Source organism: Pangasianodon hypophthalmus, chromosome 14 (assembly GCF_027358585.1).
Source record: "Pangasianodon hypophthalmus isolate fPanHyp1 chromosome 14, fPanHyp1.pri, whole genome shotgun sequence".
NCBI classification, from domain to species: Eukaryota; Metazoa; Chordata; class Actinopteri; order Siluriformes; family Pangasiidae; genus Pangasianodon; species Pangasianodon hypophthalmus.
Genome location: NC_069723.1, coordinates 7,426,910 through 7,443,901, shown reverse-complemented (window position 1 = coordinate 7,443,901; position 16,992 = coordinate 7,426,910). Strand labels below are relative to the sequence as shown.

General features: G+C 37.4%; 1 protein-coding gene across 3 annotated transcripts in view; it reads left to right on the top strand.

Annotated features, from left to right (window-relative positions):
- The window catches only part of zgc:77784 (uncharacterized protein LOC402947 homolog), a 71,494-nt gene that overhangs the window by 41,281 nt on the left and 13,221 nt on the right, over positions 1 to 16,992 (top strand). For 2 of the 3 annotated variants that reach the window (XR_004579456.2, XM_026923891.3), the window contains exons 8-16: positions 1,229 to 1,400; positions 3,257 to 3,462; positions 8,656 to 8,737; positions 9,348 to 9,516; positions 13,414 to 13,580; positions 14,548 to 14,574; positions 15,589 to 15,710; positions 15,804 to 16,020; positions 16,745 to 16,863. Coding sequence is in view for 2 of the 3 variants with exons in the window: in XM_026923891.3 (XP_026779692.2) it covers positions 1,229 to 1,400; positions 3,257 to 3,462; positions 8,656 to 8,737; positions 9,348 to 9,516; positions 13,414 to 13,580; positions 14,548 to 14,574; positions 15,589 to 15,710; positions 15,804 to 16,020; positions 16,745 to 16,863 (1,281 nt within the window). In the remaining variant the exon portion in view is untranslated. The remainder of the gene's footprint in view (positions 1 to 1,228; positions 1,401 to 3,256; positions 3,463 to 8,655; positions 8,738 to 9,347; positions 9,517 to 13,413; positions 13,581 to 14,547; positions 14,575 to 15,588; positions 15,711 to 15,803; positions 16,021 to 16,744; positions 16,864 to 16,992) is intronic. The other variant, XM_026923892.3, reaches the window with a different exon arrangement.

Here is a 16,992-nt window from a genome sequence, read left to right as displayed (position 1 = left end):
ATAAATCCAGACAGCCTCCATTATGGTGTCTAAAAAGTGCTACATTACTTACTATGCCATACAAACAGTGTACCTTGCTGTGTAACACTTAATTTGCCCTTTTCTACCGACACACTAATAAAGAAGACATAAAAGACATAGACCTAATGCCTGTTTCCTTATTCCCCAGAGTAAAAGGTACAATAAGGACCTAGTGAAAAGAAAACTAGTGTATGTTAGTGTACCGTGTATTTTTTCATTAATAAGGCTTCGTTATAATTGTGAATTGTGCTAATCCTGGCTGTTATATTAAAATAAATGTCAATAGTGAAATTTAAATAAATGAGAGTAATGTTCTGTATCTGATCTTTTGAGTCAAAGGTATCAACAGTGGGATTTACAGCTTTTTATGACTTTTCCATAAATGCCAAAAAATGGCTCCATGGCTCCATGTTCAGAGGCACAGTCAGACAGGTTTAATCGATGGCACATCTAAATTTTAGGTGATGTAGCATGTAGTGATGGTGCCTCCAAGATCCATGGTTTGATCATGAGCTCTGGTTATAGTCTGTGTCTGAGTTTCACATGTCCTCTCTAGATCTATGTGGGTTTCCTCTGGGTTCTCTGGTGTTCCACCCACCTCTCTAATGCCATTAGATTGATCACTGTAAATCGCCCCTTGGAGTGTGTTTGTGTGTGTGTGCATGTGACACTCTGCAGTAGATAGTAAAACAGTAGAATTAGAAATGAGATGAAAAGCGATTTCAGAATACAGGTAAGTAACGCAAGTAAATTACTTACTTCTCAAAGTCACAGGAAAAATATACATTTTTATACAGGGAGTAAAGATGCAGTTAATGAACAAGACAAGGGTAATGGGATGTTGAGCAAACAGAGGAGCTGGTGTGTGTGTGTGTGAGCATGTGTGTGAGCATGTGTGTGGTTTTATAGCTTGGTGGTGACCAAATGTTTCACAAGGATAAGAATACCTGACAGTTTGACCTTGTGAGGACATTCCCCACAAGGAAAAATGCTTTTTTTTTTTCTTTTTTTTTTTTTTTTTTTTTACAAAAACTGCAGCTTTTATTTAAAAAGCTAAAAGAGCCAAAAAGCTTTCCTTTTACTGAGGATAAGGTTAGGGTTAGATGTAGGTGTAGGCATCAAATTAATTAGCTGCATCAATAATTATGTCGATGGAAGGCCCTTACAACAATATTAAGACAAATGTGTGTGTGTGTGCTTTGTATAGATGCTGCTATTCCCAGGGCAGCCTCCCTCTCAGGCTGGACGCTACTCTGTGTCTATGAGCGGTGAGCTAATCATCACTGCTGTCCAAAGTGAAGATTCTGGGTACTACATATGCCAAGCCATCAGCGTGGCAGGCAGTACTGTCTCCAAAGCCTTCCTGAAGGTAGTCACTGGTAAGCACAGATATTCCCACTACCAGAGAATGGTACGGGACCTGGTGTTTGACCACAGTTCTAATTGATACATATATGGTTGTTTTTAGTCATTGTCATTTCATACATATAATAAAGTAAATGATAAATAAAAGCTCTGCTGTTCTTTGCAGTGTGTACAATAACAAATTGTATATAAATTCATGATTAATACAATTACATTGTTCAAATAAAACAGATAATGTGTTCAAAATGGGCACAAGTACAGATATAAATAGAAGTTTCACTTAAAAAAAGCTTACTTCAAAGCCTTACAGTGCATCTGCTTGAGACTACAGTTGTGTATTGGGACTGCGGACAGAAAAAAAACCCCAAAAAAGTCACACGAGCAGGGATTTTTTTTACTTTCATGCAGACGTGAGCAAGAGCTCAAATAAAGACTACATTCATTAATATGAACATGGAGCAGTCCTTACTGACTGCCTTATAAGTGTCGCAGTGGTTTAAATTACTATATTTTGGGAAATAAAACCAACTAAATTTGTTAGAAAATATCACAGACAGGTACAGACAACAATAATAACAGCACAAGTGGGATTAAAAACAGTCTTGTGCATGTTTCTATTTGAGGCTAGTGATGAATTGGAGTGATGAGGTTAGGAAAATTCACAAACCATGCTGGCGTTTCGACCTCTGGATTATTCCTAATGTTTATTTCATGTTTAGGCCACGCCCATTTCAGATTTAAATCCGAATACAGATATGAATATTTGGAAATATTATACGAATGTTTGGAAATAATAAAGAATATTACAAAATATACCATTTACCCACAGAATAATATGTACAGATTTCAGAGTGTTTTTTTCAAGAGAATCTGCCACAGTTCCTTGGCCTTAGCACATGCTTCTGTTTTTGCAGATAAAACCAGACAGCCTCTATTATGTTAATCAGTCTGTATTACATATTACATGTTTGAATGTAATACAGCAGTTCATAGTGGTAGGCTTCACATTTAATTTAAAAAAACACCAGGTTTAGGCCACTACCTTTTCGAGTTTAAATCCGAATCCGAATACAGATATAAGTATTTGGAGCACTAAACAGATACAAATACAGATAGTGGCATTGCGTTATACCCCTATTGTACAGAATACAGTATGTACCCAATTTTGCATGTTGAAAGTTTATTTGACTGTGAATATTGCATTCTATGCCTGTTCACTGCAGTCAAAGTCTCATATTAGTTACATGCTTATACACTAATACTATATGGCCAAAGCTATGTGGACACCTGACCATCACACCCATATGATGGGTCTTCCTCAAACTGTTGCCACAAAGGTGGAAGCACACAACTGTCTAGAATGTCTTTGTATTCAGTAGCATTACAATTTCTCTTCACTGGAACTAAGATGTCTATGCCTGTTCCATCATGACAGTGTCCCTGTGCACAAAGCAAGGTCTGTGAAGACATGGTTTGCTGGTGTGGAAGAACACCTTTGTGTTGAATTGGAACGCCGACCATGTGCCAATCCTTCTCATTCAACATCAGCGCCCAACCTCACTAATGCTCTTTTGGCTGAATAGGAAAATCCCCAGTCATGCGCCAAAATCTAGTGGAACATAAGCACATATAAGTATGATGGTCAGGTATCCACATATTTTGGCCATATAGTGTATAATAGGATGTTATAGTAAGTCTGCATAGATATGGTGCTTTGGGGCCTTTAAAATATAGTATACATCAAAAAGGCACTGTCAGCATTGAAATGAGTCCCTGTCTTGTGTTCTTGTATTAAACTTATTATCTGAGGCAAGGCAAAGGTGACAGTGATCTAAAAAAAACCAACAACATTGCTCCATTTATTCTGCAGGGCCCTCAGATCGCATTCCCCCAATCATCCACCAAGGCCCAGGTAACCAGACGCTGACACGGGGCTCCAGTGCCAAGCTCCAGTGCCATGTAATGGGCATCCCACCCCCCAGCATCAGGTGGGAGAAGGACGGGCAGAGACTCTCAGCAGATGGAGTCCACATCAATCTGATTGAAAATGGCACTTTACACATCAGCAGCCTGCAGGTATTTGACAGACAGTTTAAGGCAAAACATAGATTGTTGGCTTTCATTAGTGGGCTGGAAATTGAAAGCACTTTAGGCAGATATGCCTCTATCTGGATTTTTCAAATCAAGTGAAAAGTTCACAAAAGCGCGCAGCTAGTGGATACTGCTCAAAACACTTACCATGACTCCACTGATTCGCAATTATGGAATATAAAGTGTATCTTTGCCGACTTTATTACTGTACATTTAAGGCGGTAAAAGAGAAATCACTTTTGACAAAGTTAATACCATATCCAGCAGTATTGGTTTTTATAAGATATTTAGAGGACCGGTCTGTTTTGACAAAAAATCTTATCTTACCACTACGCATTCTCCCAAGCAGCAATAAAAGTTCCTAGCTTAGAGTTTGTTTTTTTAAAAAATATTCACAAAACTTCAGAGAGATACTGCAAAGAAATTGAAGGAATTAAGCTAAGGTGAAGGACTGGTGGAGGGTTGATCCCATTTCTGTGACTGAGAAAGTGTTTTATGAATGAATATTGATAAGGATTGGCTGATACTATAGTGTAGATGAAATTGCAATTTACATTGACATATTTAAATAAATAAAAAATTAAAGTAACTAGCAGGATTGTATACTTTATACTATTATTATTTTTGGTACTGCTTTGCTTCTTTTGGTACGTGAGGTGTCTGCTTTTCTGAATAACACCACAATCATCACAACACCCTCACACCCGAGACATTTATATTGTTTATCATTAAAAATTTAAAGTCTTTGGGGTGTATTTTTGAGATTATAGTGCATGCACAAAAACAAGGCATAGGAGCAGCGCCTTGTGTAATTGTCATGTTTTTATGACCATCAGCACAGGTGGTAATGTCACTCACAGCAGAGCAAAGATTGAATAAAAACATTATTAATAGGTCATGGTTAGGTGAGCTGCTATGATATCCAGTCAAATAAGTTCTCCTTCCCTAAGAACCGTGTGCCTTTAGTTTTAGTTTCTCTTCGTTATTTATCATCACGCTTAGATATCTATAATCAGTAAGTGGTTTGGGATATTTTTATGTTTGTTTCCTTGACTTACGTTATTCCACTGAGTCAGAGTCACTCGATGTTGTTGAGCAACTAGCGGAGGTAGATGGATAGAGAAATTTGTCCATTTTTATTGCCGAACTCCTACACTAGTGCACTGCGTCAGAATAAAAATGACTAAAATAGCCAAACACTCCTAATTTAAATGTGGCTTGCTTGTAGGTGACTCCCGCTAACGTTTCAAAATAATAACACACGAAATCTTTCTTCGTATTTACAGCGATATTCATAATATTCATTTGTAAAATAAATGAATAAAACAAAAAAGGAGATGTGAGTTTCTCTCTTTTGTAAATCAAGCTTGGTCACAACCTCTGTTTTGGGAACCTCTACATTAGGCATACAGACATCAGGCTAATAAAGAAATTGAAGATATTGAAGAGAACACATGCAGAAATTCAGTGATGAATATAGACAGAATGATAGAGTTCATCATTTGTGAGCTGCAGGCATACGCAAAGAGTCCATTTTATCTTCTGTATGGTTTATAATCTCTGTAAAATACAACATTCAAGCTACATTCTGCAGTCTGTGCTTCTATAAAACAGTATCTGAACCATATTTAATAGTTTATTTTTAAAAAAAAAGCAAGATAAATACCAAATTCACTCTTTGTGTTTTTATCAATGGAACTGATTGCTCATGAGTCACCACACACTAATTATGTCTGATCACACTGTAAGCAAACACATGTTGTGTAAATGGTTGTAAGATGAGTGTAAATAGATGAGTTAAAGCTGGTTTAATTTCTTTTTTTCTTCTACCAACCTCCCAAAGTGCAACGCGCTGTAGGTGTTGTAAACCATAACAACACAATTTTAAAAGGCTTCCAGAGCATCCATCATCCTGTTATTACTCTAGAGTTTTAAATGGAAAATGGAAGCATTATCTTGCTTCAAAAATGTTTTCAGTGAAAAGATCACAGGTTTCTTTTTTTATTTGTATCCCCAGCATCTCTCAAAATAAAAGTACTTCTTCTGATAGCAACTCATAAGCCACTTGGGGTGAAAATCAGTCTTGATAAAATCGCTCTATGTATAAATACGTAATGCGTCATTGATGAATTTTGAGCGAGACAGTGTGTGCAACTATGACTCACTCATCCCATTCATTCACTTCATACATTTAGTCATTGTTTGTTTCCTCAGTGCTTGGCTAGCTCAGTTGGTAGCGCATGGGACCCTTGAGCTCAGGGTTGTGGGATTGAGCCCCACGCCGGGTGCCAACCCCAGCCACTGGGGGTGCACAGGCTAGTGCAATAGGCTCAGAGCTGGTCCCAAGTCTGGATGATGGGGAGGGTTGCATCAGGAAGGGCATCCGGTGTAAAACCTGTGCCAAAATCAATGGAAGGTGATCTGCTGTGGCCACTCTTTAACAGTAGCAGCTGAAAGAAGTCATTGTTTGTTTCCTAATTGAACGTTTAATATTCAGTAAATAATATTACGCATTTGTTTAGGACAACTCTTTCCCTTCTCTTTACAGGTAGGTGTACAATGAATAAGGACAAATAGTGGCACTCAGTTTTATGTAATGGTGGCCCGAGTGAATTGCATTGAGAAACAAATCCAAATTGTGATTTTAATATGAATTTTTGTTTAGTTTTTGCACAGACTTTTTACAAATTGGCTTGTGCCCAATAAAAATTGCAAAATGATGATTTTAAGAATTGCACTGGTACACAAATAGAGCCCATTAACTTAACTGCATTGCAGATTGCTGTCAGAGGCCATTTAGGATTGTTTTTGATTCGTTCTTAGTAACAGCACTCTTCTGGACTTACAATTTGTTCTTTTGTTTTGATATGATTTTGATTCACGATTCAATATTTGATGATACCGCTAACAATGCAACGATAAGATTTAATTTGATCTGATTTAGTAACCCCTGAGCGATATCCAACCAACCAACGTTGTTCAGGATCTTGGGTAGGCTTACTGTTAATTTGTGAATGATGATGCTTCACATTTACACCTATGGTCAAACTATCAGAGTTAAGAGCAAATCACCTAACATAAATCATTAACACACTAATGTATGTAAAAATATTTTTTACGCTCCAGTTGTATGTCCATTTAATAAATGATTGATGACTATTGCATCAATTAATTTTAACCATTGCCTTTTAAATTGATGCATCGATCCAAATTATTGGATCCTTGCACCTTGTTGTAGGTTTAGGAGTTGCTTTTGGTACTAAATGTTTTATGAATTACTCTTAGACTGAAAATATTTGGAGCGTTTTAGCTGTAGGATTTATTTATTTATTTATTTATTTTTTTGGAAATAAAGCGCCTGTATTGAAAATAGTACTTTTGGCAACTTTTGAATGACTACCATTTACTTCTAGATATTTGTGTTAATATATGTACAAACAGCTTTTATCACTACTTGAGTGTACTCAAAGTTTCCAAGCATCCAAAAAGTACTTTTGTTAATACTTGTTTTGTATGTCAAATCAAGTTTTTTTTTTTTGTTTCTCTTTGTCCATGCCTCAGTTCCATATAGTTGCTTCAGTCAAAATCCTATTAAGCACACAAAGATGTATTAGTAATTAATGAGCTCATTTAGAAATGTAAATAGTGGCTTTGACAGAGTACTGGTTGTGTTTTTTTCTTGCCTCACCTGCTGTTTGCAGCACTGAACAGAGTGTATTGGCAATAGTAATTAATTCAGACCGTGTGTGATTTATAGTCTTGGGAATTCTAATTAGAAACTGTCAGATGAAGAAATACTTTAAGCTTTGTCCCCGCAATAAGATTCAGTCACAGTGGTGAACGGTGTAAAGAGCCTTCTCCATGCCCAATACATCAGCGGAGTGAAGCAAATCTGTCGTGCCATGATAGTGTTGAACACAGGAGATGCATTAGCCTATCAAAGGCTTAGATAGAGATATTTCCAAAAGTGGGCTGAGATGTTTAATTCACGTTACTCTGTAAACCTGGCTTGAATACTAAAGCAATGGGCAGCACTGAACAAGCAGCTCTCCTTTCAACGGAGGTCTTTACGTGACCTTTTACAAGCCTCTGCAAATTAATATAATTTTTATGTAGCCACTGACACCTGCTGTTTATATTTTTAATATAAAATCCAATAATACATCAGTTTGCTGAATGTTGAATAATAGATAGTAGATACAGTATAGATACGTAAGATACACCGACCACTTTTTTTAGGAACACTTATACACCTCATTCATGCAATTATCCAATCAGCCAATCATGAGGCAGTAGCAGTATCATGCAAATACATGTCAGGAGCATCAGTTAATGTTCACATGAAACATGAGAACGGGGAAAAAAATGTGAGCTCAGTGACTTTGACCGTGGCATGGTTGTTGGTGCACAAAATACTGGTTTGAGTATTTCAGAAACTGCTGGTCTTCAGTGATTTTCATGCGTAACACTAGAGTTTACACAGATTGATGTGAGAAACAAAAAACATCCAGTGCGTGGCAGTTTTGCGGGCAGAAATGCCTTGTTGATGAGAGAGGTAGATGGAGAACAGAGGACAATGGCCAGACTGGTTCAAGCTGACAGGAAAGCTATGGTAACCCAAATAACCACTCTTTGCAACCGTGGTGAGCAGAAAATCATAATCCCAGTAGGTTTCAAGGTTTTCTTTTTCCATTTTGATGTTTAGTGTGAACATTAACTGAAACTCCCTGTATTTGCCCGTTTTTATGCATTGCGTTGATGTCATACGATTGGCTGATTGGTTAACTGCATGAATGATCAGACATAGACATATTCCTAATAAAGTGGCCAATGAGTCTATAACCATTGTGTAAGTGTATATTTAGATATGCCTCACCTTTTGTCATCAGTTCCCTCCCATGGATCCCTAGTTTACTGAAGTGGTTATGCTATTTTGAAAGCTGCCGGTAGATCATTTTAAGTGGCCTGTATGGCCTGATTTCAAGCTGTTAAACAAAGTCATGTACTCATGCAGAAATGTTTGTCAGTTCCTTGGGTGACCTCTAATTTCAGCAAACAGGCTGTATCTGCCCAAATGTCCCATTTGATCTGCTCCATTTGGATATGGAGCGCTGCTTGCAATTATCTCTGCCTGCTTTCATCCATAAAGTGAGATTATTTGGCCTTGACTGTTGCTAGGAGACCGACTCAGGGATGTACACGTGTGTAGCCTCCAGTTCCACAGGAGAGACGAGGTGGAGTGGCACCATCACTGTGAGAGGTGAGACAACAAAGAATTCTTGACAATGATAACTTTTTTATATATCCCAGTGCATGCCTTTGAAATGTTATCCATGCTTTAAGGGTAGGTGCTAAAAACAAGACATGCCAAGGTGGAAGAGGTATTAATATAAAATAATAAAAAAGAATAACATGAGGTTGGTATACTGAGAAAAAAAAAGGGCATTTCAAATGAAAGGTTAAAGCAAGTAAAAAAAAAAGATAATTTAAACATGCACATGGTAATTATGTAAAATTATGCGCTTGGATGGGTTTGAATTTTCTAGATCTTTGGGGCATAAAAAGATAATGTTGAGTTACCTCAAAGAGCAATACAACTGACTTTGAGGGGCGTGTGTGTGTGTGTGTTTGTTTTGTTTATATACCTTGGTGGTTTAGTTCCCACAAGGATAAGAATTTCTGATAGCTTTGACCGTATGGGAACATTTGGTTGGTCCTCATGAGGAAAACTGCTTTATTACAAAAACCACAGCTTTATTTAAAAATAAAAAAAACCTAAAAGAACAAAAAGGTTTGAGTCAGGTGCATTAATAATTATGTCACTGGAAGGTCCTCACAAGGATAGTAAGACAAATATGTCTGCGTTACAGATACAGAGACGTCATCCCTGGTCCGGCTCTCTCAGACCCTGCAGCTGCCTGGTCCCCCACTGAAGCCTGCCGTGACGGACGTGAGCCAGAGCAGCGTCACGCTGACGTGGCAGCCCAACCAGCATGAAGGAGGCGCTGCTGTCACCTCCTACATTATCGAAGCTTTTAGGTAAACCTGCTAATATCTAAACTGGTAATTTCACACCCATTTGCACCTCCAGTGTGCATTGTCAGTCTGTGAGCATAATGAGTTCTGTGACGTTGTGACTGTGAATCACAAATGTTAAATTTTTCACTGTTTAGTTGAAGTGATAAAAGTCTAAAACCTACAGCACAGTTCTGACAGTAGTGCCTGTAATTCACATCCCAGGTTTATATTAATACTCATTCTAATACATTACTGTTCTATAATAACAACTCATTCACTCGGACTTGTATGGCAGATGCTCCACTTAATCCATGCTTTAATAATAAATGGATTATAAATATGTTGCTGTTTAACAAACAAAAATATAGAATTGTTGATAAAACGAAGCTTTCTGTAAAGCTCTGGAAATGTTTATTTAACATTTACAGTATGTAAGATGTCTTGGATGTCAGTGCTTTTTTTCCTTCATGAGAGTTTTCAGTAATGTGACAATCTGTGGTATTGTTGTCTTTCTAACTTCAAGAGAGAAAGAAAAAGAGAGCCTGGTGAGGGAATCACTGTAGCTGCAATATATATGTTATGCTATATATGTAACTATAACATAAGTGATAACAGGAACTAACTTGTCTTGCAGATGTTAAATATTAAATGTAACTATAAACTGTTAGAAAGCATGATGTGTGATTCATTAATAAATTAAAAATGAATTATAATTGTAGTTTATTAATACATTAATGATGAATCGCTGTGGTATTCGAAGAGTAAAACCCTTCAGGATGTGCTCTTATAGGGAAATAATCAACTTGGTGGTAGTAACAGAATCAAGCTGGGCCACATCATACCACTCCATCATTGATTGTTTTCCTGTAACAGCATATCCCAAAGTGTTTTATACTTAACATCAAACGTCTAGTCAACTTGACTCATTGCAGCAAAGATGCTGAATGACTGAAATAGATTTTTTGTATCAGTCACCTTTATTGTACATCACAGTGTCCTTATGCCAAGCTTTTATTAGTGCACGCCCAAGAGAATGCAGTAATGGTGTGGTTAAAATAAGCTTCTTAAGCGGTCTCAAGGGGGGTCATGGCAATATACAATGCTGTGTTTTCCTCAATTTAGCACACCTGACTCAGCTGAATGGAAAATTCCCAAGCACCTCATTGATAGGAAGCTGTTCTATTTTCTGTCTATATTGTATGAATAAGTTGTATATACTGTAAACAGTCAAGATATGGTCACTCAATATTATATAATTAAATGTACCACCAAGTGTTGCGACACTGGTATTGAAACTCATTATTACATGCCAGTCTGCTTTCAGGTACCAGCACAATGCAGTAGGGCTAACCCCATCCATCACACATCATTGTGTTAGCTTGTTCAGTTGCTCTTTCACAATGGTGTGTATTGTCGAAAGGTCTCATTAGGGTGATGGCTGTTGGAGAAACTCTATTCAGAGGCTGTCATTCTGATGGAGGCTCAGGCTAAAGTGGAGAGCCTCAGCTTTTCTGTTGCAGAATCGCTTTAAACCTCATACTCTTTTGTTTAGTTAAGGTCTAAGTGATATTTTTAGAAAGGATATTTTTGTTCTTGGCTCAGTTTTGATTTTGATGATGAATCATTCTCTAAAATACATAATATAAAGATAATATTCAGGTCATTTTGACCTGAGAGTAACAGTAGGAAGTAAAATGCATTTGACTTCACCACTATATTGTTATAGCTAGTAACAGAGTTTAAGATAATATGGTAGTTGAAGATGAATGTTCTACTTGTATTGCTATAAAATCCACAGATATGGTCTGGGGCAACAGCACATTCATACTGGGGTGTCAGCGAGGTTGGGAGCAGAGTTCAAGTCATTACTTAGCTTTTTTCTGACACCTTATTAAGGATGTGCTCTGATTTATAGCGTGGCCTCCTCACACTTGTGTTCGCACAGCCTTTGCGCTTACACCGCTGTCCTTACTGGCCCTCGGTGTGTGTGTGGTAGAAGGGGCCTCCTCAAGTGTGTCCTTCACCCACTTGTGGAATGTGTGTGTGCATTTTCTTTCAGCGACCATGCAGCATAGTTTGTGTGCTGAAGTTTTCAAACAAGAGCAGCAGTATTAACTTTCAGCATAATTTACTGGTTGAGGCTGACATGTTGTTATTTTGATTGGGTGCAAGCCAAATCTTTTCATGTTTTTCAAGGTAAATGAACTGCCCTGTCGTAGGTGAAGCAGTTCAAAAGGGGGTTCATTAAAAATCCGCCAACTTGCCACCAGTGAGACTTTCAAACGTTTTTATCTAATACTGTGTGTGCATTACTGCCTCTCGAAACCCTTTCTTAGTGCAGAAGCAGGGATTAGACAAATTTTTCACACATAAAGTGCATCCTTACAAGTGTTATACTATTTCTTATAACTGGGTTTATGAATGTATATATCATTGCACTTCAACATAAATAGGTTACTTTTCCTAAATAACAAATATGAACAAGAATAAGAATAAAATGCTCTGAAAAAAGTCTTTTAGTCAGACAAATGCTTGTGTTTTTTTTGTCCCCCACCCACATTTCTCCAACCACTAGTTAACTCTCTCTTATCATACAGTGTGGGCTAGCATGTGCTTCCTTTGGGACACATGAAGCCAGCCACTGTATCTTTTTCAAGCTGCTGCTCATGCTGCATCACAGGGCAGTGTAACACACTGCTGTCTACCCTCTTCTACATACATGAGCTCACAGACACTCATGTTAAAAGATTAAAATTGGTCATGCTCTCTGGGTTGGAGGGATAGTAATACTCTCTCCCCTGTCAATCACAACAACACTAGCCAATCAAGGTCCCCTGTGAGCTCATGAAGGCAGAAGAGCGCAGATAGCGATTTCTTCCGAGGGTGTTATGCTGCCTTGTGTAGCGTTTGTAGCTGTCGTGTGACAATGGAGAGCTAACTAGTGGATAGGACTTGGCCAATGACCAAATTGGGGGGTCTCTCTAGAAGTATACATTTGCCTTTATATATAAAACTATAAATGTGTGAAATTGTTTTTTGCTGTTGGAGCAGATTATCTAGATAAATCTCTCGGTCACAGGGTTTAAGTCTCCCATTATATGTAAGGATTTGTTAAAAACAGATGTGGCGGAGATGGCTTTTTGCAAGAAACTAATTTTCAACCCATTAAACAACATGTTTTTGCTTGCAGCGTGATCAGGGATAATTACTATGCTATTAAATGACCCATGAGCATTCAGTTCCACTGATTTGGTGGGATTTTCACATTTATTGTGTTTTGAAATTAAACTATTCAGTATAGTTCATGTACTCCAAAAAAGGTAATCCAAGGCACAGTAATCTAAGATTATTAAAAAGAATTTATTTAAATGGCTATTTCATAAGAGAAACATTTAAAAAAAAAAAGAAGGAATAATGGGCTGCAGACCCACACGTCTTGGCAGAAATGTCTTCTTCAAACATACTCCATAGAATTTCTGAGCATACGAGATTTGTTTTTTTTTTGTTTTTTTTTTTTGAATAGTTCATATACTGTTTTAATTGCTAGCATAGACTGCCAAATATAGAATGAATCTTGGATTTTACAGTGATTATAGTGGTAAATCATGCCAAGAGAATTGTGAACTCTGTGTCATTCTGTCTATATTCCTCATTTACATAGTGTATTAATTCAGACTCAGCCTCGTGTTACATTTGTGCCACTTTGTGCCACATAAAATACAATGCTCTGATATTATGACTTGTTTTTGTACATGTATTATGATCATGAAACTCAACGTTTTTTTTTCCATGATGGAATAATTGTGCATATCCATATACAACTGAAAAGCAACAACATGTATTTGGGTTACTCATTTATGTCTCAATTGATCATCACAGTGATTTTTTTTTTTTTAAATCTTTTTTCTTTGTTTGCAGTCAGTCAGTGGGAAACACATGGCAGACTGTTGCAGATCAAGTGAAGCAGGAGAAGCACACAGTGTCTGGTCTCTTCCCAAACACTGTGTACCTTTTCATTGTGCGTGCAGTGAACTCGTATGGCCTGAGTGACCCAAGCCCCATCTCAGAGCCTGTCAGAACACAAGGTGAGTGTGAATAATTGTGGGGACTGGAAATTTACTCAATTCTTTTGTAGCGCTGAGTTATGATTGACATGTGCACGTATATACAGAAGGGTCCAATGCCTTGTTTACACCTCACATTAACATGGTGGTCAGTTCACAATCAAAACAGTTATAAATACAACTGGGATGCATTGCAACCAGAATGTGATTGGCTTAGCCAGACCATCTCCATCAGCATTGCACTGTGATTAGATCTCAGGCATTATTTTTGTTTAAATGATAAAAGGAAAGACACAGTTCACAATCCCATATAATTGCTAATAAAAGGCTAATATATGTAGCTTACAGCACTTTGCTTACACACAGCTGATGAAGTACTTTTGTCCAAACATCGTTTTTCTCTGGAAACTATGTGTAATATGCTTAACTTTAACTACATTTACTATTATTACTGATACTGTTACTGTACACTGCAGTTACGTCCCTCAATCTTATACATAGCATGCTACATACTTTGTTACATTCATTAGCAGTATGTTTATATTTTATCATTCGAATGAAATTTTTATATGAAATGCTGATGAGCACCTTATACAATAGTAATAATCTTTATTTGTGAATCAGCATGAGAAAACCCGTCACTTTGTGATGTCACTGTGGCAGAATTCAGGAAAGAAGTCAAAAAAAGATGAAAAATGTGGTTTTTGCCAAAGGTTTTTCTGCCTGTAACATATTTTGACACCTCAACTTTAAGAAACAATAAATATATTTCTATTCAATTCAGTTAAATTTTATTTGTATAGTGCTTTTAGCAATATACATTGTCACAAAGCAGCTTTACAGAAATCCAGATATAAAATTTTAATTAAAATTTAGCCCTAATGAGCAACCGAAGGAAAAACTCCCTGAGGCCACTTCTATAATAACTGTATTCTATATGTATTATTTCACCAAATTGATTTTAAATTAACTTTTTAATCTTGCCTAGGCAATCTTCCTGCAAAGATCACACTAGGTAAGGAGACAGTTTAACATATATGTGGTTATTTGTATATATATATATATATATATATATATATATATATATATATATATATATATATATATATATACAGATAGATAGATATATAGATAGATAGATAGATAGATAGATAGATATGTATATCTGAAATATCAAGACCTCACCATGTGAAGGGTTTTCTCAGGCTGATACATATTTTTTAAGCACTTTTCATACATATGGTAGCCCAGTATGCTTTACAAGAAGTAAAATAAATCAACTGAAACAGCCAGTATTGCCACATCCACAGTTTTTTTTTTTCTGTAGAATTGGACTACTTTTGACTGATGTCATGGGTTGGTGTATTTTTGTCCATGGCATTATATAAATGTCGTGCAAGCCAATATTAAGACTGTACTGTTAAGTAAAACTGCATGGTTTTAAAACTGCATAATTGAAAAATACATCCTATGATGTTACTTTGTAACTACTGCAATATATAAAAACTAAGTCGTGATTTTGGAGTTTGAAGTTCAGGGTTTGTGACGGTCAGATTTCGAGTTATTGTCCACTGGGCTGGTTTTGTCAAGTACACCTAGCAACTCTGCCCTCTGGCATAACAAAAAAATAATGCTAAGCAAAAAAAAATAATAAAATAAAAAGATTCACTGAGGTACACAGGTAATCAGAGCTTTAGGCCATTTAGCTAAAAGGCTTTTCAAACCTACTCTGGAAGACAGTGATAGCAAGTGCAGTTCTTTCGAGACAGGGATGATATGTGCTCTTATTTGTTTTTTGTAAAAATATGTGCATTATGTACAAGTTGTAGGGGATGTATTGTCTTTTTGGGGAGCCTACTGAGCAGCAGAAAACAATTCTGTTTGTAGCAAATTGACTCGATTAAGATGGTCCTCTATAAATTCGGTCTTATTGCTGTTACTGCTTCCTTAAAAAAAAACAATCATATTTTTCATTCTTATCAGCAAAAAATTGTGTAATCATGTTTGTGTGTATGTGTGTGTGTTTCAGATGGCAGTCCCAGCAGTTCACCAATCGATCTCAGGCGTGTACAAGCGGATTTAGCAGAGGTCACGGTGTATGTGCATCCTCCAGAGATCCTGACTCCTACAAGCATACAGATCACATGGACTGTAAGAACACGGCTTTATCGTCTGAATAACACATTCATTTTCAGCTTAGCAAACCTTATACACATTAACAACTAGTGTGCTGTGTTATTTCAGGTTGAGCGTGAGCCGTACTACATTCAGGGTTACAGGCTGCTGTACAGGCCGTCGGGCGGTGCCTGGCTGGTTCAGGACATAAAGGCAGCGTCCAAACACACAGCAGTGTTATCAGAGCTGCACAGAGGCAGAGAGTATGAGCTCAAATTGAGGCCCTACTTCAAAGAGTTCCAGGGCTCTGACAGTGAGCTAGTAGTGTTTCGCACCCCAGAGGAGGGTAAGGTTTTTTATATTAACTAATTCCTTTTCTGGTTTTATTCGGAGTGTACCGAATACCTTCCAGCTAGAAACACTGTTCTCTGCACCTACAATGTACAACTCCCTGTATTGCCCATGCTACCAACTCCAGTTATCTGACCCCAACCTCATTTCAGGACACAGGGATAGCGCTGTAGGGTTTTATAGGCCAGGGGTATCAAAATGAGTCCTGAAAATTTAGTGGGAAGCCTGTTCTGATATGCTCAGATCACCTCAGGAAGGATTTTTTAATGAACTGTTTGGGGCAATATGAGAATGGAACAAAATCAAAAGGAATGTTCAAACATGAACTTTATGACCTTGGCTCAATGCATCGAATGAATATGAAAAGCTGTTTTATAAAACCATGGTTATATTTCAAGGTGACATTATTAAAGTTTTGAAAATGATTGGGATTTGCAAGTAAGTAACCAAAGAGTGTTTAAGTCTCTGTACTCATCTTTAATATTTTAATCTCTGCACTCCCTCTCTGCCAAGCAGGTTTTGTTTCATAAATGTTTTAGCATTGTACATGTACAATGTAGTAATTGTACAGTTGTGTTGCTATAGAATTGAAAGAGATGAAGTGGGCCAATGGAACATCCACTGCTATGTAGCGAAAAGAGCATGAGGGTTCACTAATGACTTAGGTTTAATCAGAGATTAAACTGATTACTCTGAGCTTCTTTTTTTTATTTTCTCAGTGCTATGTGGCCCCCCACAGGCTGTCAATGTGGTCCAGTTGGATAACAGCTCCACAGTGCGAGTGTCCTGGGAGCCTCCTTTTGCTGATATCCAGGATGAGCCCATTTTGGAGTACAGGGTGAGAGCCCTGGCCTTGTATCTTTAACTACACTCTTTTCACCATAGTGCCCCATTTTGGAAAAGTTCACCAATGTACCATTTGCAAAACGTTGTGCATGGTCCTTAGTGCCACTCTGGTTTCCTCTGC